The sequence below is a fragment of the Hibiscus syriacus genome, unplaced genomic scaffold (assembly GCF_006381635.1).
Source record: "Hibiscus syriacus cultivar Baekdansim isolate YM2019G1 unplaced genomic scaffold, ASM638163v2 tig00110600_pilon, whole genome shotgun sequence".
Classification (NCBI taxonomy): Eukaryota; Viridiplantae; Streptophyta; class Magnoliopsida; order Malvales; family Malvaceae; genus Hibiscus; species Hibiscus syriacus.
The window spans coordinates 200,474-226,672 of NW_024062797.1; the positions used below are offsets into that span (position 1 = coordinate 200,474).

The 26,199-nt window shown below is 36.0% G+C and overlaps 5 protein-coding genes and 2 pseudogenes across 7 annotated transcripts; 4 read left to right on the forward strand and 3 right to left on the reverse strand.

Moving 5' to 3' along the window:
* The first annotated feature begins 1,579 nt into the window (after nt 1-1,579).
* On the forward strand, nt 1,580-3,081 carry LOC120134892 (annotated as a pseudogene).
* Nucleotides 3,082-4,185: 1,104 nt separating this feature from the next.
* LOC120134920 (oxidation resistance protein 1-like) lies at nt 4,186-7,097 on the forward strand. The gene is made up of 8 exons (XM_039151290.1): nt 4,186-4,437; nt 4,984-5,468; nt 5,571-5,643; nt 5,735-5,815; nt 5,980-6,043; nt 6,142-6,229; nt 6,327-6,411; nt 6,812-7,097. The coding sequence occupies exons 1-8, from the start codon at nt 4,348-4,350 to the stop codon at nt 6,860-6,862; spliced, it is 1,017 nt and encodes a 338-aa protein (XP_039007221.1). The 5' UTR covers nt 4,186-4,347; the 3' UTR covers nt 6,863-7,097.
* Nucleotides 7,098-8,333: 1,236 nt separating this feature from the next.
* Nucleotides 8,334-13,629, reverse strand: LOC120134922 (pre-mRNA-processing factor 19 homolog 1-like). Of its 2 annotated transcripts, none has more exons than XM_039151297.1 (18): nt 13,495-13,629; nt 13,309-13,394; nt 13,060-13,131; nt 12,912-12,974; nt 12,478-12,564; nt 11,800-11,944; nt 11,593-11,708; nt 11,363-11,479; nt 10,875-10,970; nt 10,724-10,783; nt 10,568-10,642; nt 10,353-10,457; nt 9,780-9,896; nt 9,604-9,681; nt 9,430-9,526; nt 9,077-9,128; nt 8,778-8,848; nt 8,334-8,689 (listed from the first exon to the last, which is right to left on the reverse strand). In XM_039151297.1, exons 1-18 carry the CDS (start codon nt 13,505-13,507, stop codon nt 8,574-8,576), a joined length of 1,566 nt encoding a protein of 521 aa, XP_039007228.1. In that variant the 5' UTR covers nt 13,508-13,629; the 3' UTR covers nt 8,334-8,573. The 2 variants fall into 2 exon arrangements, with proteins under 2 accessions (XP_039007228.1, XP_039007227.1); XM_039151296.1 differs by having other exon boundaries at nt 11,593-11,714.
* An 847-nt stretch (nt 13,630-14,476) lies between these two features.
* On the forward strand, nt 14,477-16,658 carry LOC120134944 (60S ribosomal protein L23-like). The gene is made up of 3 exons (XM_039151315.1): nt 14,477-14,632; nt 14,921-15,205; nt 16,376-16,658. Exons 1-3 carry the CDS (start codon nt 14,620-14,622, stop codon nt 16,498-16,500), a joined length of 423 nt encoding a protein of 140 aa, XP_039007246.1. The 5' UTR covers nt 14,477-14,619; the 3' UTR covers nt 16,501-16,658.
* Nucleotides 16,659-16,738: 80 nt separating this feature from the next.
* LOC120134945 (protein PROTON GRADIENT REGULATION 5, chloroplastic-like) lies at nt 16,739-17,512 on the reverse strand. Of its 2 annotated transcripts, none has more exons than XM_039151317.1 (2): nt 17,075-17,512; nt 16,739-16,949 (listed from the first exon to the last, which is right to left on the reverse strand). In XM_039151317.1, the coding sequence occupies exons 1-2, from the start codon at nt 17,335-17,337 to the stop codon at nt 16,841-16,843; spliced, it is 372 nt and encodes a 123-aa protein (XP_039007248.1). In that variant the 5' UTR covers nt 17,338-17,512; the 3' UTR covers nt 16,739-16,840. The 2 variants fall into 2 exon arrangements, with proteins under 2 accessions (XP_039007248.1, XP_039007247.1); XM_039151316.1 differs by having other exon boundaries at nt 16,739-16,955.
* A 1,033-nt stretch (nt 17,513-18,545) lies between these two features.
* Nucleotides 18,546-20,259, forward strand: LOC120134946 (annotated as a pseudogene).
* A 355-nt stretch (nt 20,260-20,614) lies between these two features.
* Nucleotides 20,615-23,095, reverse strand: LOC120134893 (glycine-rich cell wall structural protein-like). The gene is made up of 4 exons (XM_039151271.1): nt 22,517-23,095; nt 22,220-22,354; nt 20,901-20,982; nt 20,615-20,870 (listed from the first exon to the last, which is right to left on the reverse strand). Exons 1-4 carry the CDS (start codon nt 23,067-23,069, stop codon nt 20,615-20,617), a joined length of 1,026 nt encoding a protein of 341 aa, XP_039007202.1. The 5' UTR covers nt 23,070-23,095.
* Between the last annotated feature and the right edge of the window lie 3,104 nt (nt 23,096-26,199).

The window sequence follows — 26,199 nt, forward strand, 5'->3', positions numbered from 1 at the left end:
AATGTTTGTGCTGTAAAATCTGAAAGGGGTTTGGGCCTTAAGAGTCTTCTTGGTTGGAACAAGGCTTGCTGCTTAATGCTGATTAATAAGATCCTTGTAGGTAATGACTCTCTCTGGGTGGCCTGTACTGGGGCATATATTTTTAAAGGTGTGGATTTAAGGTATATTGTTTGCAAGCCTTGGTTTAGTTGGATCATAAGGAAATTGTTGAGATTGATGGAGGATGTTGGGGTCTTGTTTGATGGTGTTTTTAGTTGGTCGTCTGTTACTAGTAGGTGGGTGTGGGAGGGATTCATGATAGGAAGGATAAAGTGAGTTAGCATAAGCTCATTTGGTTTCCTATTCATATCCATAAGCATTTGATTATAGCTTGGATGGCTTGATTAGATAGATTACCTACTAAAGATAGGCTTATTCGATTTGGTATAGTTTCAGATGGGATTTGTGGCTTATGTGGAGTGGCGTTGGAATCCTATGATCATTTATTTACTGATTGTGGGTTTTCTATGGGTGTTTGGCAGGGAATTTTGAGGCTTTATGGGCTTCATTTAAACCCTATGAGTTTGTAGCAGTTTGTGCTTTGGGCGGTAGAAAATTGGAAAGGTAATTTGCTTCTTACTTGTATTCTTAAGCTTGCTTGGGTTGGCTATGTGTATAGTGTGTGGGAAGAATGCAATTTTAGGCAATTCAGGGGTGTTGCTCGGTCGAGTGAGCTCATTGTTGATAACATAAAAGAGATTGTTCGTATTAAACTTGGTAAATCTTGTATAAATAAAGGGATATGATGAACATTAGGTTGTATTTTGTATGAGGGATGCCTTAATTGGGGGTCTTTTTGGCCTGCTGTAACAACTTGGCTGCTTTCATTTTACTTAATGGAATTCTTGAATTATCCAAAAAAGAATAGGAAAGTACCTAAATCATTAAAATAAACGTAATGAATGATTTATAATTAAATACATTTTATATAACTTTTAAACAATGGCTAATGCAAAATTTAAAATAAAAAAAGCTTTTGATTTTTATATTTTTAAGTTAAATTTATATTATTTTTTTGTAATGTATATATATATATTGAGTTTTAAAACTTAATTATATTAATAATATATGACTTAATTAATATTTTTTAAATACTTAAATGATTTAATTGTTAATATTATTGGATTGATGATCAAATTAAAACCATCCTTTTATTTAAGTAGCGGTCATTCATGTACCTTAAAAATAACATTAGCGATAATTTTATAAAAAGATATTTGGTGACCAAAATAAAAAAAAGTAATAATAACTTTGTGACTACTTTGGTATTTTACCCTTTCTTCAACTTTCAACTATTCAAAACCTTTTCTTTTGCTTCAAACAAACCCCAATTTTGTTCTCATTCTTTGAAACATTAAATATAAAAAAAGTTCCTTTAATCAAGTTTCATCATTCCCATGATCCTTGTTTCTCTCATCTTTGCACACATCCAAGTTCATCGAAAGCTTCAAACTTCGTTATTCGTTGAATGTTCAGCTAAAAAGCACTAATCTTTCCTACGAAAATGATTGTTTTGATCCAAATAAACCACCCAACAAAAATGGGGTTTTTGTTTCTCTTCAAGACCTTCTTCTTCCTTCTCATTTCACCCCTTGTTTTGTTTCCAATTCTCGAGCTTTCTTCAATGGCGGAATCTGGTTTAGAGATAACAACTGTGGTCTACAAAGGATGTGCAAAGCAAGCATTCACGGATCCAGCTGGGCTATATTCCCAGGGTCTTTCGGCTTTGATTCAGACATTGGTTTCACAGTCCATGAAGCTTAAGCTTTACAAGACAACAACAGGGACGGCTCAAACCACCATTAATGGTCTGTTCCAGTGTCTGGGAGACCTGAGCAGCAACTAATGCTACAGCTGTCTGAGTCAGCTCCCGAGTTTATCCGACATTGGTTTCACAGTCCATGAAGCTTAAGCTTTACAAGACAACGACAGGGACGGCTCAAACCACCATTAATGGTCTGTTCCAGTGTCTGGGAGACCTGAGCAGCAACTAATACTACAGCTGTCTGAGTCAGCTCCCGAGTTTATCCGACATTGGTTTCACAGTCCATGAAGCTTAAGCTTTACAAGACAACGACAGGGACGGCTCAAAGCACCATTCCAGTGTCGGGGAGACCTGAGCAGCAACTAATGCTACACATCAATTAATAGTCTGTTTCAGATACTGGTTTCACAGTCCATGAAGCTTAAGCTTTACAAGACAACGACAGGGACGGCTCGAACCACCATTAATGGTCTGTTCCAGTGTCGGGGAGACCTGAGCAGTAACTAATGCTACAGCTGTGTGAGTCAGCTCCCGAGTTTATCCGAGAAACTCTGTGGCAGCAGAACCATTGGTTCAAGGATCCAACTTGACGGCTGCTACATGTTGTACGAGGTTGCTGGCTTTGCACAGACTTCAGGCATGCAAATGCTGTTCAAAAATTGTGGTGGCGGTGGTGGTGGTGCCGCCGCTAACGGCGGTGGAAATGGATTTGAAGAGAAAAGGGACACTGCATTCTCGTTCCTGGAAAATGGGGTTGTTACCAACCATGGATTCTTCTCCATGAATTACCAATCCGTTTATGTTTTGGGGCAGTGCGAAGGTGACGTTGGTGATTCAGATTGTGGTAATTGCATTAAGAGTGCAGTCCAAAGGGCTAAAATCGAACATGTCATATCGAATTCGGCTCAAATTTATCTGCACAAATGCTTCATTACCTATGCTTATTATGCCAAATTGTGTGCCTAAAAGATCATCTCCGTCTTCGTTTTCATCTCCTTCATCAGGTAACTAGAAAATTTGGTGAAACTTCGCTGTGTTCTTCTTCAAATGGTTTTCATTCAACTTACTGGGAAAATTGCATGCCAAACTTCTGGGAAAACAGTGGCTATAATCTTAATCTTGGTGGGAGGAGTTGGAATTGGATTTGTTGTTATCTTGTTGATGTTTGCCAGAAATTCTATGAAGAAACGAGATGGTAAATCCCTTTTCATATGTGCAAAAATCTCCATTAATGCTTCATGTTGCTGAATTTTTGTTTTCTTGTTGCAGATTTTTGAAGGGGAAGGCCATGAAAATTCATGTATGAAAGAGATTGAGAATTTGGATTGTAACAATTTGTATATACTTGTCATAAATGTAAATACTACTACATAAAACGCTTGTAAAATAGTTATTAAATTTATTAAACTTACAGTATTTGATTATAATACTGTAGTGATCATTTTAAAACGATTTTATAAATTTAAGGATCAAAATGATCATTTTAGGGAAGGTAAGTGACCTTCGTGCATTTTACCAAAATTAACTATTGAATCTAATTATTTTGCATTTTCATCCATATCTCTCTCTTTCTTTTCAAGGTAGTATTATTGAATCTTTCTCTCTTTTTTTTTTTTTTCACTCTGAGTCACTTTTCTCCTTTGAGTTAAACCCAAGTTCAGAACTAAAAATGAATACATTTTTGGTTATTTATTATATTTTTTTATTAAGCTAAGATAATTATAAAGAAATATTTGTTTTAAATACGCTCAATGATTTGATAATAAAGACTCAATCACTATGTTCCAGTCGTTGGTGCTTAAAGCCGTGACGTCATTTCTAGAAACAATAATGATTCCTTAAACCACTGAGGTAATTTCTTATTTAAATATACAAATTTAAATTTTTATGTGTTAATATTAAAGTATGAAATTATTTTTAAAATAATGACTATCAAACAATAATAAATATTAATAAAATAAATTATTTTAAAAGTAATAATAATAAAATTAATTATTTTTGTCTAATATAGTAATATGTTAATTGATTAAACGTGTTATCATCGAGTTTTAGGTGATTTATCGTTTATACCATTGAATTTTTAGTTTTTTTAATTATAATATTAAATTTTGATTTTTGTTTCAATTATACTGCCACTTAAATTGTTAACACACGAGTCAATACGTCATCGTTTTGGTGAAGTGTCTATATTGTCAGTCACATTATTGTGTCGTTAATGATTTGATAGTTCAATTGTATAATTAAAATAAAAATCAAAATTCAATACTATAATTAATAAAACTAAAATTTCAATGGTATAAAAGATATATCACTTAAAGTTCGATGATATTTAATGTAATACAGATTCGATTCTTTCCAAGAGTCCTAAGTAAAGACCAAAAATCACGCCTTCGTTTTCTTCTATTTTCCACCCATTTTCTCGCCGACAATTCTTCATTTTTTTTTCTCACATAAAACTCATTCGATTTCTTAATTTCATGAGCTAAAGCTTTAAAAGAGAACATTTTCAGCACCAAATCATCTGAAAAACGAAGAAATTGAAAATGTACACGTTGAAAGATAAAGTAGCCGAGAGTCTTTCGCGCTTATTTTCAGATTCACCGAATCATTCTTCTCCATCTGATCCTTCTCAGGTAATCGCTTTTCCCTTTTTTCTTTCGGTATTTATTATTAGAATCTAGATCTGGGTTACTTGGTGAAATGTAGTTAATGTATAGATTTAACTTGGGCAGCTGAAAATTGTTTATTTATTTATTTATGATCTTTGGAAAAATATTGAAATTTTCTGATTTGGGTTATACACACACACACACAAAGAACTTCACTTTTGATAGCTCAGAATCTGAATTCTTATATAATGAATGAAAGGATTAAAAGTGTAACTTTTCTAACTTTAAAGGTTTTTTAGTTTCTATAACTAAGATAACCCACTTCATACATTGGAATAAATTAATGTTTTTCATCCATATTTCAGTTGTGTAAAACTTTAAATTTTAAATAGTAGGTTTTAGGTTGGTCAAGTAATTATATATATATTCAAGTTTGTTTGTTTTGATTATTTTTGTTCATTTTATTTTGTACGTGTTGAAAGAGTCAACAACTTTTTCCTTTCAAAGTTTTAATATCATGTGGATTGTAGTTTTGAGTGACTTGATGATGTGGAGTCTTTGAATATTTAGGCCAGATTGTATTCCGAAGGATCGAGCACTTTGTCTTCGATTTTTTCTTACATTACCCCTTGGGTAAGCTTAGGGGGGTCTAAATCGAATGACCACGGAAGTCATCTCAAGCCAATTCAGTCGCATCCTGTTAGATGGAAATGTAGGACGTACGAGTTGCAAGATGAATCCTTGGATAGTTATGGGGACCACAAACTTACTAATAAAAATGAAAACATACAAATGGTTCATGAAGTTTCGAAGAAAATCCCGAAAGATGAAGACGAGCAAACTATTAGTCCTTGGAGCGAGGATAAGGATTGTACTTCCAAAAGGAGTAGCAGTGATTCCGAAGATTTTCAAGATGCACAAGTTAAACGGAGTCCAGTAAAACCTCCACTGAACCTTTCTGATGAATCAGTGTTTATTACCCCTGATTTGTATGAAGTTTTGGTGTCTTCCCTTCCCAATATTGTTAAAGGTTGTCGATGGATGTTGTTGTATAGGTAAGTCTTGCTATAAGCTTTGAAATTCTTAAGGTGAAAGCTACATTTCTACTTTTGGTTTTGGATCTTGATTTGGTATTAACTGTTTCAAGTGAAGGGCAGTACGTTGAAACATGGTATATCACTTCGTACTCTTATTCGAAAGAGTGCGGAGCTTCCTGGCCCTTGTTTACTGGTATGTTGATGGTTGTGTTAATAAATCAATTCACTTGAGAGGTGGTTTTTCTAAACTTTGGAATTATTTTCATGGTTCTTACAAATTATAGATTACCGGAGATAGGAAAGGAGGAGTCTTTGGTGCAATGCTAGAATGCCCCTTGAAGCCTACGCCAAAGAGAAGATATCAAGTATGATAACATACCTCTGTAACTTATGAATATGATTTTTAGCATGATAATTTGGTTTCTCTTGTGATTCGCTCCATGTTTTCCATTTTCCTGCATATCTTTTTGTTTCTTTCTTTGTAAACTTTGGTTTGGCTATCTTAGCTTTATGCCTTGTTTTATGACAGGGAACAAACCAGACATTTGTGTTCACATCCGTACATGGTGAACCTATGCTATTTAGCCCAACCGGTAGGCAATTTTTTCCGAAAAACTTTTAAGACCTTTAATGTTGAATGTATTTCTGTGCTATTATAGGCTTTGATCTTGTGTTGTACAAATCTAAACAGGTGCCAATCGTTATTACTATATATGTTTGAATGACCTGTTAGCACTTGGTGGTGGTGGCAGCTTTGCTTTGTGCTTGGATGGAGATCTGTAAGTTGCAATTTGGAGGGTTCTCTTTTACAACTCTTCCAACTAATACTTTTATTAAAAATGTTGGTCTTTCTTTCATGGTTTGTGATATTCTTAGCTTGAGTGGAAGTAGTGGACCTTGTGAAACATTCGGGAACTTGTGTCTGGCGCACGACCGGGATTTTGAGCTAAACAATGTTGAGGTGATCCTTTATTTTCTTTGATTAGCTGATCCTCAACGTTGAGCTTAAAATAAGAACTTCAATGATTGTCTCGAATATGGTGAAAGACCAGTGAATTTTCAACTTGATAGCTTAAAATCGAAAGGTAAACATATAAAATCTTACCCATTGCTTACCAATGAGCCCTGAAATGCTGGCTATAAGTAATTGATATTCGAGAACTCTTAGCATGCATACACTGAGGGCCGTTTTATTTGTCGTCTTTTGAGTTCCGTGTGTAACGAGAATTTCAGTCTGTATCTCGTTTACCAGAACTCGGAGCTTAGCTCAGCTGGTTCATGTAATCATTCTTACACAGATTTACTTGAACTTCCTTTGGACTGATTGTGACTCTTTATTTCATGTGATTTGAACTGTGCAGCTATGGGGTTTCACACATGCATCACCATACTTCAATCGAAAGCAGCTGTGATAAGTATGATGGAGCTCATTTCAATGGTTATCAAGAGGGGGCACTGATGCCTTCAATCCATGCTTTTGCCCTATCAAGATGGGGCACTGATACCTTCAACCCATGCTTTTGCCCTCATTTGTGGGCTTTAAGATTTGATTTGGTTGGTAGTTAGGGTTATATCATATGGGGTTTTGAGTAGTTGTATGTCTTTAATCCATTAGTATTTATATCACGTACACAACTCACAAGGCCTAGGCAGTACCATTTGTAAAACAATTTTTTATTTATTTATTTTTAGTGCATGAATCTCTCTAACTAAGGTCATAAATAATACGAATCACGTTACTCGAGATTGACTCGATCAAAGTCGATTAATATTCGAAGTCGAGCTCAACTTGAGTTCTTAGTAAACCAAAACGAGTTCTTTAATACTCGATTCAAAAAATAATATATTAAAATTTTATTTTTAAAAAATTTAAATTGATAATAATATTAATATTTTTTTTGAGACTTTTCAATTTTTTTTTAGTTTCAATTTATGGTTTCAAGTTTAAGTTAAACTTTAAAATTTTAGACTAACGAGTCAAATCGTGCTCGCTCAATAATACTCAAACTCGACCTGTTTACAATCATATATCTAACTTTTACTAATAAAAAAAAACCTTTCTCACATCCAATTAAACCCTCTCATCTAAAAAAAATATTTTGACCAACTTTGACAAGCTTCTATCGTGCAAATTCTTTTAATTTTTAATAAGTCATTTAATTCTAAAATATTTCTAAAATTAATACATTTTAAAATCACTTGATTATATTATAATATGATTCGTGACATTATCAAATTCATCTTTTTTTTAAATATTCATAAACTATTAATTTAAGAAAAGCGAAAGCTTTTGGCACCCTTAAGCTTTATTTACATAACTATTTTTTTAATTAATCACTAATATTTGAACTATCGACCAACTAATTCAGATTCTGTTTCACAGAGGCCCATTATGAGAACAACTCTCTCAACACGATTTGCTTTATATGCAAACACTAGAATTCAAACTCCTAGTCTTGCTTAAGGAATATAGTGACTTACCCAAATATACTATTTACATAACTAAACTTTTTTAATTAATCACCGGTATCCGATCTATTAGCCGACTACTCCAAATTGGGTTTTCTAAATGCCCATTATGGGACGACCCACCCAACCTGATTTGCTCCATACACAAACACCAAGATTCGAACCTCTGACATTGTTTAATGAATCTAGTGCCTTATCCCAAAAATACGAACATGTCCAATGAAAAAATTCCTATAATATCAAAGGTAAAGCAACAACATTATTAGGAGAAAGTGACAATCCCAAATATGGAGAAAGTACTGCTAGTTATGTCTACATATGACAACAAAAATTAAAATTAAAAAAGATTCAACAAAAGTGTTGGCTACCGGATGTAAAATCTCACTAGGGATGGTTCAATTCTAGGACTTGGAATTGTCTCTAACATGTCTTGACTAGCTTTCATTTCTTCAAACACATTTAAATGATACAGTAGTGCATATATAGCCGGAGGGATGCCCACAATGGTAAATTCGGGAACAGAACAGACGCACAAAACTAAACGATTGCAACGGTCTTACGGTTTTGCTTCAACCATGAAAGGGGTGGTCGCAACTACCAAAGTCCTCAGACCCAACTGTTACTTACCCTATATGAAAAACAGATGGGATGTTTTTATGATTCCGTTGAAGCGTCATCTTCAGGAAGGCCGAATATCCGAAGGTTGCGATCCATTGACCCCACTGCCAAGTACTTTGCATCTAGACCGAATTTGACGGAAGTTGCTCTACCTGCAAATAGAAGACATCATAATTCAACTTCAGATGGCAATAAAAAATAATGATAGATTGAACCAAGGAGCATTAGGAAGATGAACACCTGTGCCAGACAAATCAGGTAAAGTTTTGATGCAATTCCATTCAGCTTTTACGCTGCCAACTTGGTAAACTCTGAAAGCACAAAATTCAATCAGTATCAACAAGAATCAGTAATCGTGAGGGGATGAGTTCGTTGAATACAGAGAAATGGAGGACATAACATTTTGGGCAAGTTTAAATCAAGTTCTTATGAATTTCAGTTAAAAGATACCCAACATATTACTAAAAGGTCCCCACAAATGAGATGCCATGTGCGTACACAGTCTCCACATCCAACATATAGACCTTAAGGGCACCTACCGTATATCTGAGCCAGCAATTGCAAGGTAACTCCCACTATGGTCGAAATCCACTGAAAGAAGGAAGAAAACAAATTAACACTACCATGAAATATAGCTTTTCATTATAACAAACTCTGATCAGTAATAACAATTCAATTTTGCTTGCACGGTTTTCATTTTTAGAATTCCTGAGCTTAAAATTTGCCAAGATGTAAAGCACAGAGAACAGACAAGTATACCAGTTTACATAGACAAGCACATGGTAGTATTATTCCAAAAATAGGTGTATATAGTTCATTCTAAAGAAAGAGCCAAAAGAAGACAAATTAATATATAGCCATGCAGGGTCTGTTATTATCAAGATAAACATACCGGAGTTAGTTGGTGTGTCTTGATCATATAATTCAAAAGATCGGAAGTTCTTCAATTTGCGTAGATCCCACAACTTAACACCATCATGTGCAGCAGTCTGTAGTTAAAAACATTCATCAGATTGTGATATCCACGATCATCAACCTAATGTGCATAATTTGGCTAGGTACTCACTGCAAGGAAGTAACCATTTTCCGAGAAAGATATGGCCGTTACAGCTCCAGTGTGTCCATCAAAGTTAGCAACATTTCCCTGTAGGAAAATAGAATAAAGACGGTGGTTTTTAAAAAATTGAAGAAAAAGGAGATATCAGAAAAACAAATGGTACTATCATAAAGTCGTTCCTATACCCGACTCTTGACGTCCCAAATTCTCACAGTAGCTCCAGTGGTGCCCGTCCCAAGAATGAGACCATCAGGATGAAAAGCTGCAGATGCATAGCCCATGGAATTTGAAGGATCTTCAACCTGCATACATAAATCTGACTCCATTGAATTTTCTCTTCATAATAAATGAATGAATATTTAGCTCAAGGAAAAAGAAAATTATTTTACCAAGACCTGTTCAGTAAAGAAATTGGTAATTACAGCTTTCCATTGAAAGTCTAAGACATTCGGGGGAAATTTGAATACATGCCAGAAATTTACAAGAAACAATTGACAGTCCATATGACACCATGACCATGGAACATAATCATAACTTCACAGATTACTTTGGAGCCCATAATGAATCAATTAAACACAAGGTAGATTTATTGTCAGAACCCAGCATTCAGGATCAATTAAAGAGATTACAAAGACAGGTGGTTGTTATTTACTAAGAGACAAACAAATCCATTTTACTTCACAAGCAACAATAAGTTATTTGCTGTAGCAGAGAACCCTACAGATCAAACAGAGGGAGCAATATAGAAGGATTTGGACCTGGGTCAAGCATAAACCAGAGGAAAGATCATAAAAACACCACGTTGTGTCAAGCGATGCAGTTACGAAGTAGTTATTTGTGGCATGGACTGTAACAGCTTGCACCTGAAAAGATAAAGGTAAATTTATTCTCATGTCAACAACACCTCAAACGAACACGAGCCACAATCTGATAATCAGTCTATACTTCAGAATATGTGAATTCGAGCAAGTACCTCAGCTGTATGATCCTTCAAAATATGCCTGCAATCATAGTTTCCTTCTTCAGACCTTTGCCAAATGCGAACAGTCTGCAACATTCAAAAACCAATCAAACAGAGATGCAAGCTAAAACATAATTAAATTTTGGGAGCAGTTTAGTCGTGGCTTACCTTATCTGCTGAACCACTTAAAAATACATCATTTGGAGCTACAAATTTTACGCTAGTAACCTGCAAAAGAGGAATGTAGTCAGACAATAAATATCAAAAGAAAATGTAAACAATAGCAGTCCTTGAATGAAATAGAGGAAACTGAATAAACCTTCTTAGAATGGCCACTGAGTGTTGATAAAATCTCTCCAGATGTTCTATTAAAGAGTACAGCATTTGAATCAACACCTCCAGTGGCAACAATGTCCTAACAAGTAACAACCAAAAATAAAAGGAAGTTAATGGATAAAGACTTACGGGGTTATCTGTAAAACAAACTTCAATAATAAATACTATTTAAGTGATTATAACATTAGATAAATCCACTAAACAGAAACAAAAAGGGTAAATGCATTCAACAGGCTGGCACTTACACTGAGTTTTCATTCCACAACTGGACCAATATGGGATTTAGGGGTATAATGAAAATATCAAAAATCGCTAGCGGCTAGCCTAACATAACATAATTGCACTAGACTAAAATCCATTCTCATTTCCTCAATTTCGAAATGCATTATCCAAAGTATAATTGCCACCTGTCTAGGTGTGTATGCAAAGTGACAGTTTCATTAAAGAGGTTAACTAAAAAGAGAACCACACCTTTGAAAGATTGATATCAATTGAAGTGATCCCAGGTTTGTTAGTCTTGTGAAGAGGATGACTAGATAGTTGGGTATACCTCTCCAAAGCATCAATGGGAGCCAATGTTGAAGGTATCTGAAAAGAAAACACAATGAAAAAAATTTCATGAGGGGAAACAAAACAGAGTAAGTTGTTATATAGAAAGAAATATTTGGAATTAATTAAAACATGCAAGGTAAAAAGAGTACCTGTCGCTTTTTACGCTGTTGTGACAGAGCTGCATTACATTCTGTTAACTCAGCAATAATACTATCAGAAACCCCAGGACGCATTCTCTTTCCACCAGGGCCCACATCTTCACTCTCTGCACCTATGATTACAAAATAAATCTTAAATAAGATACTGAATCACTTAAAGATAAATAAACATTAATTAAAATCATACTGAGGAAGAACCTCGTTTTCCATTGCTGAGAGCAGAAACATTGGCAGTAGCTGCTGATGCAGGCAAGGGTACCTGCCTCTCAGCCTGTGCAAGTAATGATCTGGCTTCATCTCTTTCCTTTTTGAGTCTTGCAATCACACGGCAGGCAGCATCATGCTGTATAAATAATAATACTTTGAATAATATTATAATTAGATAAAAAAATAGGCAGACAAAAAAACCCCACAAGTATAAGGGTAAATTTAAACTCAATATACTTTTAATTATCAAATTTGATAACCACAAGGATCTTGACAAGCGATTTCTACAATCGATCTACTTTACAGTTGAGGATACACATTTTTAAAATAAAGACCCCAATTAAAAAAAGTGCAAAGATATAAAAGCTCAAGGACAAAAAAGAAATGTCCCCACATACATTTAGCTAAATTATTCAACCTCTCCTGGAATTTAAAAGAAAGATTACCACCGGCAAGATTGTAAAATACAGTTTTCCAAAAAGAGCTCAAAACAGAAAACCAGCAATATATGCTTCAGTCTAGATTCAAGGCAACAAAAATATAAAACTTTATGCTCTTTCTGATGTAGTAATATAACACAAAATACAAAAAAAAGGAGGTGGAAGAAGTAAAAGGATTATAAGAATGTCAAAAAAGATAAATAGACAGCAATATTCAAATTATTGTTACCTGGTAGAGTGCATGACTTAGCTCTTGCCTGGCAGTATGAAGCTGCTGCTCCAATGCAAAATTGGATAGCATTAAAGCATCCCATTCCTGCAATGAGGGAAGTAATGCAGCATCAGAAGCCAACAACTAAAGAAAATTCAATGTAAACATGAAATTTACCGGTAAGTAAAAAATTGCACTGATAACAATTCCACATAATCGGAAAAAATATGTTATAAGGAAAGCATTCCAACTCAAGCAATGAAAATGCCTCAACCGAAAATCAACGACAGAATTGCAAATAATTACAGGGGACAATTAAAAGCCTCCCCCGACCAAGCACTCACATGGAATTATGGATAACAAAAAGAAAGGCTGCTCTCTATACGTGAAGTATGCAATTATTTGAACTAATTCAGATATTATACATGCGTGAAAGTATCGAGAAAGCATACATTCTGAAACATTCCAAGCATCCCAGGAATGCTGGCTGCTGTTAAAGATCTGGGTTTCACAATCTGCATCAGACACCATGAAAACAAACAAATCAGCTCATAAAGATTCAACAAAAGCACATAAGGAAACAACCGATGGTAAAATCACCTTGCCGGTTTTGACTGGCACAACATCGTCCATAGTTAGTTCCTCCCCTGTAACCGGACACTTCCCATAATCCTAATTAAAACATCAGTGCCTTCTATCAAAAGTGAAGCTGGTTCACCCAAAATTAGCTTAAATGTACAAAATGAGCTTAAATAGTACCCTCTTTAAAAAATTAAAATTTTCTAAGCATTATAATATGAACCCTAGAAACTTTTTTTTTCTATAGGGGTAAAAATAGACAAGACGAACCGAAATGTGTCGCTCGATTAAGCGTTTCTCGTAGAGCAAGCCGGATTTAATCGAGACGACGGGCTCCTCCGGAACCTCGCCCGAAACTGCAAGCAACAACGTAAATCTCTCGGAACAAAAACAGAAATGGAAATCCAATAGCGTTAAAGAAAATAAAATAAGAAAACAACTGACTAGAGTGCTTACTTGAACAGTTCATGGTGAAAGATGAATTAGAGTTTTGATGACCGCAGAAATCAATGCTCAAAAATTATTCAATGAGCAATAAGGAAGCAGCAGCAGTATCAGCCACATCTAAAATGAGAGCGAGGGATAGTCGAAAACAAAGAAAAAAAATATGAAAAACAAATCTAAAATGGATCAAACTGAAAGTCTCAATAGATTAGATTAGGAATTTTTCCATAAGCCTTGTAGGCTTTTTATAGGCCCAAAACATTTTTATCCATATTAGTCCATTAATGATTTGGGTTCATCTCTTTACTGCATCTGGGTAAGGCTTTCATTGTTAGTACGAGTTTGCTTGTGTTTTTTCATGACTTCAGTTTTATAAGACTAAACTATTTTTATCAATATACGTGTCCACCCTCAAAAATATTTTTGGATTCGTTACTGAGCTCAGATGTTAATCTGAATTCGAATGATGTTAAATAATCGATGATAAGTTACGATTTCACAAGCTCTCCTAATGGTTTCATGAATTATTACTCAAATAAGCTTGGAAGTGAAGCATCATACTAGATAATTGTAAATATGGATCCGAAACTGGGAACACAAGGCTAGTTTTGGTGTCGAGTTTGAACTCAACATGCACTAATCGAGTTCGAACGTGATCTCAGTGATTACTCGACAAGTGTGCACATTCTAGTTTTAGGAAATATCCATAGCGATCCACGAATCCGAAATGGCGGCCCCTCTAGCCTCGTTGAAAGATGGCGATATAGTCGACATTGTGACTGTGATGGATGGGACTTGGGCTGTCCGCTGGCGGTACTTGAAGCCAAGTTAAGTAAAGGAGGAGGCTTATCTCCGACCGGAACATCCAAGGCATGCATGCAAGTTATTTGAGTTATATTTAGTCCGATACGATTTCCCAATTTGTGTCGAAATGGACATGTGTAAGGTCATTGGGACAAGAATGTTCACATTAGTTTTATTCAGGAAGCCCAATGTTGAGTCCAAGCTTAACTTGAAAATAGGAGAAGATCCAGAGCATGAAGCCCATCATCATCTTCAACAATTACGTTAAAAAAAACCCTATATATTGCTCGAAAACCCTACCTGTCACTCATTGTTTCTGTTCAGCCGTCGAAAATGTCGAAGCGTGGTAAGCTCCCATCTGTATCTTTCTCGGAACCCATTACATGTTTCATTTTACATTTTATTTTAGCTTTCCACTTGTTTACCGAGAAAATAGAGGCAAAACAGATAAAAAAAATCCAGCCTTTGATATTTACTTGCATGATTATGCTCAACACCGAGATCGGGAAAACAAACCCAGAACTTAGCCTTTTTTTTCAAATTTAGTTTGATTCATTAAATGGGGTATTGTTTATTTTCTAACATAAGCTGTGTTTTTTTAGCTGAAAAAGATGTAATTTTTATTTTTGATTAGGACGTGGAGGATCAGCTGGAAACAAGTTTAGGATGTCACTGGGTTTACCAGTGGCAGCCACAGTGAACTGTGCCGATAACACCGGTGCTAAAAACCTCTACATCATCTCGGTGAAGGGAATCAAGGGCCGCCTTAACCGCTTGCCATCGGCTTGTGCTGGAGACATGGTGATGGCCACTGTCAAGAAAGGGAAGCCTGATCTGAGGAAGAAGGTCTTGCCTGCTGTCATTGTGAGGCAGCGCAAGCCTTGGCGCCGAAAGGACGGTGTTTACATGTACTTTGAAGGTGAAGCCTCTAATTTTGTCTGAATTTGTTAATTATTATTGTTTTGTAGTTTCATTGCATGCCAATGTGAATTGCAATCAGGGATCTATTGATTTATGATGCTCGGTCTTGGTTATGAGTGAGTCTGATATTGTTGCTAGATACAAAAATGAATTGTTTCATATAGTTTAGGACTCGGGACTAGTAAAATGGGCGATGCTATTGATAAATGGTGTTTAGACTGTGCTGAAGATAGAGTTTTGCCGTTAAAGGATGCGTTGATGTGCATGTCACAGCTGTTTGATGCTTCTCGAAAGCAGCATAATTGTTTTTAGTGGTGAATTAGTTTTATAGTAAAATTTCTCTCATTTGGTACTTGGGGACATCATGATCATTCAATATCACTTGGGGCACTTTTGTTGTGATCTCTAAACTATTATAGGACTTTTCTGTTGTTTTTTCTTGCCTTTTGGGTTTTGGTATGCTGGTGTTGTTGTTTCAAGAACTTTTTGTTTAGGGTTTCTATACACCTACCATACCTGGCTAAATTTTTGTACTGTCCGATCATCCCAGTACAGGTTGGAACACCAGATGTATTTTTCACTCTTATTTACCCGATTCTCTCGTCATCTTTTAATGATAGAATTACAACTTAAAGTAAAATAATATTGTTTCACCAGAACATGTATCCACTTCAATGCTCAATGGTTGATACAGTTACTAGTCTGGAAAATTGAGTGTGTCCATCGTTGTAGATGCATTAAGCTTTCAACGCTTGCATGTGCTCCATTTGGACCCTGCATATTGTAAAATCTTAACGTTGTAGGATGAAATTCTTCAAATCTTTAACATGGAATTGACTATTAGCTAAAACAATGTCATGGCATTAGTTATGAGACGGTGGTTGCAAATGCTCCATTGTTGTAAGACGTATTAGATCATGAAGCTTGCATCTTCAAACGTGCGTATTGAACTTTTCTCTTCCATTGCACCTTCTGTTACACTTTACTAGTCTGAGATCGACTCTCTTTGGGCATTTTATTTGAAACTTGGTTGAGATTGTCGGATATAGATGTGTCTAACTCGGACCCTTCAAGAGGAATGAAGATATAAAGAAATATATGTTTGAGAGACTAATTTCTGATGTTTTACTGTTCTATGTTTGTGTTCCAAATCTTGTTTCGGTTGCAGACAATGCCGGTGTCATTGTGAATCCGAAGGGAGAAATGAAAGGTTCTGCCATAACTGGTCCAATCGCGAAGGAGTGTGCTGACCTATGGCCAAGGATTGCAAGTGCAGCCAATGCCATTGTTTAGTGATTTCGTTTCCCTGAAACTTTGCTGTATCTTTTAAGTTTATATTTGCCATTGCCATTGTTTAGTGATTTTATTTCCGTGAAACATACTTTGCTGGATCTTTTAAGTTTATATTTGCCATTCTGAACTTTTATCGATGATACTCAAGTTCGACATTAGTGTATTCGTGTTGATGGCGTTTTGAGAACTGATGTACTCTGTTCGAATTAGTTCGTTTACCTATAAGAAAACTCTCCCCTTCTCATTTCTGCTGTTAATCATAGGAATTCGTACTTCTGTTCGGATACGAGTTTGCTTTTAAGTTTCGTTTTCTTGTCCGAAAATTATATAGCAATACAAACTAGACTGAAGGATGTTTTCGACATAAAAGCTTACATAAAATCATGCAAGGAATCCAAGCCTTTTTCCATTCTTCTTTGCTAGACGAATCAGTCCCTAACCATCGGCCCCTATTGCTTTGCAGAATTCATGTAATGGAATCACAAAATTTTATGAAAAAAAGTCATCACAAATTTATGTATTAATGGAGTGCATATTTCATGTAATGATAGCATTAGCAAACTGTAAATGGTACCTGAGAATGCAAGGCGATGGCTTTCCCCTCAGCTGGTTGAACCTCTTCATGCCAACAATCAGGCGGGTAACCACCGCAAGCGGTGCGAACAACCCTTTCCCTTCGTTAACATTCTTCATCACCGGCTGAGCTCGAACGGCCTTTCCGACACTAACGACGCAGGGAACCGATTTAGCCAACACGGGATAGTCTTCACCCCCGCTAAACGAACTTCCTAGACCTCCCTTAAACCCGAATCCCGATGAGGCCGCCATTGAAGACATGTTCAAAGCTCCGATATGAAACAATGGTTTTCTTCTTCTTTTCTTTGTTGTTTACGACTTGTGATCGGTAAAGCTGGATGGGTTTATTCCTTTTGGGTTGGTGTGAGTGGACTGGAGAGAGCCATTGAAGTATACATGATTATGTGTTTACGAGGTCCACGATTTTCCGGGAAAATTTTGATCTGGAAATCTAGTGGTTGTCGTTTGGGTGATGATGGGATTCATAGAATTTTTCATATATTTTTAATATTATTATATATCTCACGGTTTAGATTTGTTTCTGAAATATGTCAACGATTGAATAAATTGATTACACCATAAACAATCAAATAAATCAAGTCGATTTTATTATTTAAATTATTTTTTTATTAATATGAAATAAGTATAATGTAACGGTATCTATTTAAAGATGACTTCCAACGGTTTAACATTGAACACATTTCTAATGCTCGAATCTTGGACCTCAAATAACAACAACAATTTTTTCTCTTCTTCTTTTTTTGAGTTTTTTATTTTAAAATTTTGAATAAGAATTTTTGTCCTCGTGACACGTTTTTCTGCTCTTATGATATAATCCTAAAGATTTTCGGTACGTTCTTCGCATACATTTGTGACTTTTGTTAAATTCTTAAATGATAGTTTTGTTTGATTTTTTAAGCTAAAATTATTGTTTGGTCCCTTTGTTATGCTTAAATTTGGAATTTAATCCTTATTTTTAATAATTTTTAGGATAAACTATATCAGATACCACTAAACTTCGACTTTTATATAAAAATGCCACTAAACTATAAATTGATACGATTGTGTAACTTCAACAAAATCATCACTAACAATCATTAGTTTCTCAAACCATTACACAATAATCACTTCAATCTTACAAAACGGTCAAGTTATCAAATTTATAAGGTTTAATACTAAAATAAGTGCATAAATTATACCTAAATTCTTGAATTAACGTTTTATATCCCACGAATCGTAGGATGAAAATTGTGATCCCATGCGATCTCGACGACCAATCGACGACAACTATGACAACGTATGACTAGGATGATGACAAGGACTACGTCGACAACAGTGATTGTGGTCGGAAAGGAGGTGACAACATGTTAAGGGTAAAATTCTTGATTTTATGTATTTTGTCCTTTTTTATAATTTAAGAAAATGAGGGGGGTTTTTTATAAATATAATAATATTTTTTAAAAAAATTAAAATCAGGAAATAACTACAATCAAATAGCCGAAGAAACCGGCTTAACCAACGTCTACGTAGCTCAGCTCCTCAAACGCCAGGCTCAGCTGAAGCCGGAAACCGCGCCTAAGCTAAGGGCAGCCTTGCCGGACATGCCCGATGAGCTTCTCTTTGAGATGATGAAACACCCTTGCGGTCATATGATCCTAACCTTATCCAGGAACCCACTGTTTACAGGTCCTCCTTCATTTTACGTAATTCATGTTTGATTATCGATGAAGATTAGTTTTTTGAAATACCCATTTTTTTTGTTCTTGCAGGTTGAATGAGGCGGTGATGCATTTTGGTGAGAGCATAAAGGAGATTATTAATGAAGAATTTGGTGATGGGATGTAAGTGTTTTCAGTGGTTTATATTTTGGGTATTTTTTGTTGCCATTCATGATTCGTTTAATTTTTTCTTTGTTTGGGAGTAGAAAAGAAATAGTTAGCATCTGGAACTTAATTGGAATTCAGAAATGAAAACTGGGTGTTTGAATTGGAATTCACACGATTCATTTATATGTTATGCGAATTCGGGTTCGGGTGTCGGATGTGTATTCGGGTTTGAGTGTCGAATGTGTATGTATCCGACAGGGGCGTATTCGGTTTCGGGTGTCGGATGTGTATGTATCCCACAGGGGAGTATTCGGGTTCGAATGTCGGATATGTATGTATCCGGCACAGGTGTGTTCGATATTTGTAAGTTCTTTTATGTATTTGGAAGCTTCTTGGAGTATCATATCCTCATCATGTCCAGATAAGCCTAAAACATGGGTTTCAAAAATTGGTACTTTAGGAGAAAATTGTGTCTTTTTCATATGTCCATTCACTGGTTCATCTTTGTGTTTTGTTTAGCATGTCGGCTATAGACTTCTACTGCTCTGTTAACAAAGTTAAAGGCGTGGACGGGAAAGAACGTGTTGTCATCACGTTCGATGGGAAATACTTACCATACTCCGAGCAGGTTCGTCGCCCTTCCGTTTTCTTTAACTCATGAATAAAACTTACCAAACTCCTGAATCCCAATTGTTTCTTGTTGATATGGAACACTCGTTCTTTGGTTATTGAAGGGTCTTGAGACAACAGCTAGTGTTGATTGTGGATATAGGATTCTACTTTGGATTTTATAGTTTATCCTGATTGATTCTCAAGTTCGAATACAATCTGGAAAAGTTTTCGATTAAAGTTCGATAGTTTTTACCCTTTTAACTTTGTGATCCAATGGATGATTTACCGATCTTCTAGTTTATGTTGTTTAATCAATCCGTTTCCGAGTTCACTTTGAAAATTTCCTTAAGAAAGCCATAGTTACTACCGTTTAACCATCCTAGAGCAATGGAAACTTGTTTCCTAATAGGTAAAAAACTTGCACTTGCGGCTGGCATAGTGATGAACCCTACATGACTCGGACTCGAATGTTGGCTGTTGGACAATCCTTGAAGGTCATATCTCCGTATTCATGTTTGAAAACTTGCCAAATATTTTTTTTTCACGAGCAAAAACGAGTTGGATCAACGTAGACTGGATCTAAGCTTGTTCCATTCTTGGTGGAAATTTTGCTGGGATTCTTCCTTTCTAAATTTGAACTAAAAAACACTCACAATTCCTTTCTAATGGCAGAAATCTGAGCATATGGTTTCAAGATTAAAGCAGCGGCAATGAAGCCGATGAGCGGTTTGATGATGCTGTGATGTGCAACTTGGAGCTTCTTGTTGAAGGGAAAGCATATGAACCTTTGTATGTATACTCGTATTTTACGTTATTCGAACTATTTTGTAACCATGTCAGACGCATATTACGGCATGTATTCGACATATGTACTTACATTCGACATTGACATCGAAGTTCGAATAAAAAATGTTGTTATTGTTGGTGTTATCCCCCATTTTAATCACAACATGTAGGTATTAACCTAATTGGTAGCAAAAAGGTTTTGCATTATACGTACACATCAGACATGATTTAAATGGTAATAATAGAAGTAAATGTAACTTAGAGTATGTATAGTATTTTGGTATGTTTTGTAAACTTCTTATTAATTTTATCATTCAATTTGTGTTCTCATTTTGGATTGGTAGAGGCAATTTCATCCATGCTACGTGAGCTTGTAGTTTAGTGGTGTCCTCCAATTCCACCACCACCAACTCCTCCACCAAAACCAACTCCACCTCCGGCATCCCATCCAAATCCACCTCTGCCTCCACCACCACCTCCACGACCACCACCAGGGCCAAGTCCAACACCGCCACCTTTTCCAAACCACTACCGCCAATTCCTCCACCCTTTTCGATTCCTCCACCAAGTTTACCACCTTTTCTGAGTCCAACTCCTAACCCACCTCCTTTTCCTATGCCACCACCGAGGCCTCCTCCTTTCCCAATGCCGCCGCCATGTCCACCACCCTTGCCAATTCCTCCTCCAAGACCGCCACCCTTTCCAATGCCACCACCAAGCTCCGTACCGTTTCCATGTCCACCACCTTTTCCTATACCACCACCAATGCCTCTACCCTTTCCATGTCCACCACCTTTTTTAACTCCACCACCACCAAACCCTCCACCAGTTCCACCGCCACCTCCAAGCCCTCCACCACTACCATCACCTCCTCCAAGACGTTCACCTCCGCCAAAATCATCCCCACCTGCGGCACCAAACCCACCTCCCTTAGTCAAAAAGTACTCATCATCCTCAGTCTTCCCCTCATTCACCCCATCCCTGGCAACCACGTTCACCAAAACACATTAAAACAAAGCAAAGAAAACACGACAACTCTCTCATGACTAAAGCTCACCATCTTTGTTACTCGAGGTACGTCCATGAAAACCATGGCATCACAAAGCGTTTTTATAGGGCAATGGGGTCACACTAAATCACCTCAACAACTAACTGCCACCCACATGTATTGCCCAAATAATAACGTTAACCACTATCATCAAGTATCAAACCAGCTCACGGGTAGTAAAACCTATTCAACTCCATTAGCCATAGACTTGTATTATAGATATTGACATTCGATACAAACTTTGTTTGTACGTCAACTATGCGCGTACAGACTTGATATACTTTAATTACTACAAGCAGGTATTAATGGAGAAAAAAAGGTGACAAGCTTGCAGGTTGATTAAACTAGAAAGTCCGAATAAAAAAAATATTATTATTGTTGGTATTGAGTCCACATTTTTATCACAACATATAGGTGGTATTAACCTAATTGGTAACAAAAAGGTTTTGCACAATACATAGGCATACATAAGACATAATTGAAATGGTATTAATACAAATAAAAGTAACTTAACTTGGTACATATGGTATTTTGGTATGTTTTATAAACTTTTAATTAATCTATTCCTCCAAATTATGTTCTCATTTTGGATTGATAGAGGATATTTGATCCATGCAACGTGAGCTTCTAGTTTAGTGGTGCCCTCCAATTCCACCACCGCCGCCTGCTCCTCCACCAAAACCTCCTCCACCTCCTGCACCCCCACCAAATCCACCACCGGCACCACCTCCTCCTCCAGCACCCCCTCCAAGTCCACCGCCACCTCCGGCACCTCCTCCAAGTCCACCGCCACCTCCGGCACCTCCTCCAAATCCACCGCCCCAGCCTGCACCACCTCCAAATCCACCACCGGCAACGCCTCCAACACCACCACCAAATCCACCACCTTTTCCAATCCCGCCTCCAATGCCACCACCTTTTCCAAAGCCGCCGCCAATACCACCACCCTTTCCAATTCCACCTCCTAGCCCACCTCCTTTTCCTATTCCACCACCAAGGCCTCCTCCTTTCCCAATACCACCGCCATGGCCACCACCAAGGCCTCCACCCTTGCCAATTCCGCCACCAAGTCCTCCGCCCTTTCCAATGCCACCACCAAGTCCACCACCTTTTCCTATACCACCTCCAAGACCTCCACCCTTGCCAATTCCACCACCAAGTCCCCCGCCCTTACCAATGCCACCGCCAAGGCCTCCACCCTTGCCGATTCCGCCACCGAGTCCCCCACTCTTACCAATTCCACCACCAAGGCCTCCACCCTTGCCAATTCCACCACCAAGTCCCCCGCCCTTTCCAATGCCACCACCAAGTCCACCACCTTTTCCTATACCACCTCCAAGGCCTCCTCCCTTTCCAATGCCACCACCAAGTCCACCACCTTTTCCTATTCCCCCACCAAGGCCTCCACCCTTACCAATCCCACCACCAGCTCCACCGCCACCTCCAAGCCCTCCACCAGCTCCTCCGCCACCTCCAAGCCCTCCAGCACCACCAGCACCTCCTCCAAAACCTCCTCCTGCACCACCTCCACCAAAACCACCCCCACCTCCGGCGCCAAACCCACCTCCCTTAGTCAAAAAGTACTTCCCATCCTCATTCTTCTCCGCATTCACCACATTTCTACCAACCACGTTCGCCACAAACGCATTAAAACAAAGCAAAGAAAACAAGACAACTCTCTTAGTAAAGCTCACCATTTTTGTTATTCGATCTACGTTCATGAAAACCTCAGTATCACAAAGTGCTTTTTATAGGCCAATGGGGTCACATTAAATCATCTCAACAACTAACTGCCACACACATTTAATGCCCAAATGATAAATGTCAGCTAATATTATCGAGTATGAAACCAGCTAAGGGTTTCTTCGCTCATCATGAGATCAACATTCAACCCTTGGTTTGTTATTAAGTTCGAGATAAAAGTTCGTTTCTTAATTCTTAGTCACCAACATAATTGATTCCAGTGATACAAAACCTGATATCATTTAAACAAAGTTTTGAGGTTTGAGTTATTGTATATATAAAAAATTTCTGAAACATCCACTAAAATAAGGTATGCGACGATATTCAATCCAGAAAAAAAAGTTCGGTTCTTAGTCAACTATGCGCCGACCATTAATGAAGAAAAAAAAGGTGAAAAACCTTCACGTTGATTGTTCATGGATTCATGGTGATGATATGTAGATTGTAGTTAACAGTCGCATCAACCCTCTCTTTATGAATGAAATAAATATTAGTTTCCTTTCTGGTTAATAATACTGTTATTGAATGCCTAGGGCAAAGAGTTTTTATCATGGTTTATCTCTCCACGAAAAAACATCGCATGCATGATAAATCGATTAAATGTTTGATAATAATAACATCCATACAATCGAAAGATGTCTCAACATGTTATATTTACGAATCACGACACATCCATGATCATAAAGTAAAGCAAAATTGGGTCCAAAACTTGTATGTTTATGTTAAAACTAGGTGACGCCCAATCGAAGCCCTACGTTTGAAGGACCAAAAAAGTAGTCACGTTATACCTATGAATCCGTACATATTCTTTTAATCCAAACCACTCGAGTATTTATTACATCAATGCAATAAGGTAATGATGAAACCCTATTTCATGCCACTCAACAACTCCGAGAGCTCGTGGTAGATCAATCGGGTTAGTTCAAGTGGTAATCGGTTTAATATCGTTTAAATAAGTTTTCTTGTTCAAGTCTCTGTATATGCAGAAAATCCATGCTTGGAGACTCATCCACCAGATCTGTCCAGATTAATCAAGACAAAACCTTAAAATCAAAAGAGCAACGGAAAAAATACGTACCCAGAAATAAAAATATTATAAAGGATAAAAATACGTTTTTCCCATTTAATTAAAAGCCAAAAGTACACATATTGATATATATATATATATATATATAGCTGTTGAAAGGGGTATGCATTATTGAACATATCCATGTGCTTGGTAGATAGGGTATTTATTGCTACTGCCAAATTAAATTAATTAGATTTTCTTGCTTTATAATTTTTTAAAGGTATGAACATATTTGATTAAAATCTGATCTAAAAACGTTTTTAATAGTGTAAATCATAATATTTTATAATATTTAAATTATTCATAATTTTCGAATCACGTTTAAGTTAATTTGAATTTATAATTTAAATATTTTAACAATAATAATATCAGTCGAATTAATATTAAGTAGATAAATAAGATCAATATTAAAACGAAATATTATTTGTATCTGACTTTTGAGTGATTTAATGTCACCGGCCACCACATGAGTATAGTATAGGGCCATGCCACAATGTCGGGAGTCGTCGACCTCGGCCGCGGGGTTGGACTTGGATTTTCACCGTAGCCAATGTGGCAGTGCAGTTGAGGGTTGTCACCACTTTAGTGAAACGGATTGGATCCAACTCACACACTATATTTGTTATAGGATAAATTACACGTTTAGTACCTAAATTATCAATTTTGATTCATATTAGTACTTAAACTTCTAATTTTTTCAAAATCATACCTAACATTTAGTTTTTGTTTCATTTTAGTACCTACATGCACTCCAATTTTTTATGGATAAATTACATCATTCATCCCTCAACTATCTTCTCACTCCTATTTTGATACTAAAGTTCAAAAAAATTTAATTTAACTACTCAACTTTCAAATTGCTCCTATTTTAATTACTCTAATTTATTTTATTAATAATTTTTGTGACTTGAATCTTTTTATTATTATTTTATTAACATATAATTAAAAATGGATTCTTTTTTGAAAGTTAGAGTGATTAAATTAGGAGAAATTTGAAAGTTAAGTAATTAAAGTAAAAAAAATAAATGTTAGTGACTAAAACAGGAGTGAGAAGATAGTTGAGGGATGAATGATGGACTTCACCCATAAAAAAGGTGTCACGCACAAATCACCTGTTAAGTTTTTAACTGTGAGGTAATAAAACAAAACAAATATTAAACGTTAGGTATGTTTTTGAAAAATTGAAGGTTTACGTACTAAAACAAACTAACAATGATAGTTTATACACTAAGCACATAATTTACCCTTTATATTATATTACAATTAGAATAGTAAAATTCAATTTAACTTCAAGATTTTTTTAATTTAATTTATTTAAATCAAATTATTTAAGAAAATATAATATTAAAATTATATTATTTTTATTTTAATTAAATAATTTAATTATTTTATAATTATGTATGTATTTTTTTGTTTCTTAAATTCTTCATCCATTTTAGCACGAACCAAGTGACCTCCGTGGTACAATAATTGTTATTATTCCTGAGAAACCGGTTCGAACACTATAGATGTCAGGGGTGTGAGCAATATTCAATGTTAAAATGTTAAGAGTTATCTTTAAACATATAATGTTTTATACTTTCCTCATATTATTCAAAAACAAATTCTTAAAATATTTTAAAAAACACTGAACCACATGCTTATAAACTATGTATAATACTTTTGTAACTTTACTTTCTCTTTTTAGCAACAAATTTCTTATTTTGTTAATTTAATCTTTTAAATTTAGATTTTATTCAATTTGGTCATTTGAGTGTGATTCTTTATAATTTTTTTCTTCTTGTGTATTCATGACCTCTTTTATACTCCCATAATAGATTTTTCTTACAATCTTTTCTTAAAAGAAGTAATGTTACAAATATATTATATAATTTTAGACGGTATTTAATTTATTAACAACATTATAAATGTTTTTTATATTGTATATGGCTGGAGAGAGGTGTTTAAACTAGAAAATCAATACCAACATACCTCGTCATTAAAAACTTAATAGAATTCTTGTATGTAACATTTTTATGAGTTAATTACATCATTTATCA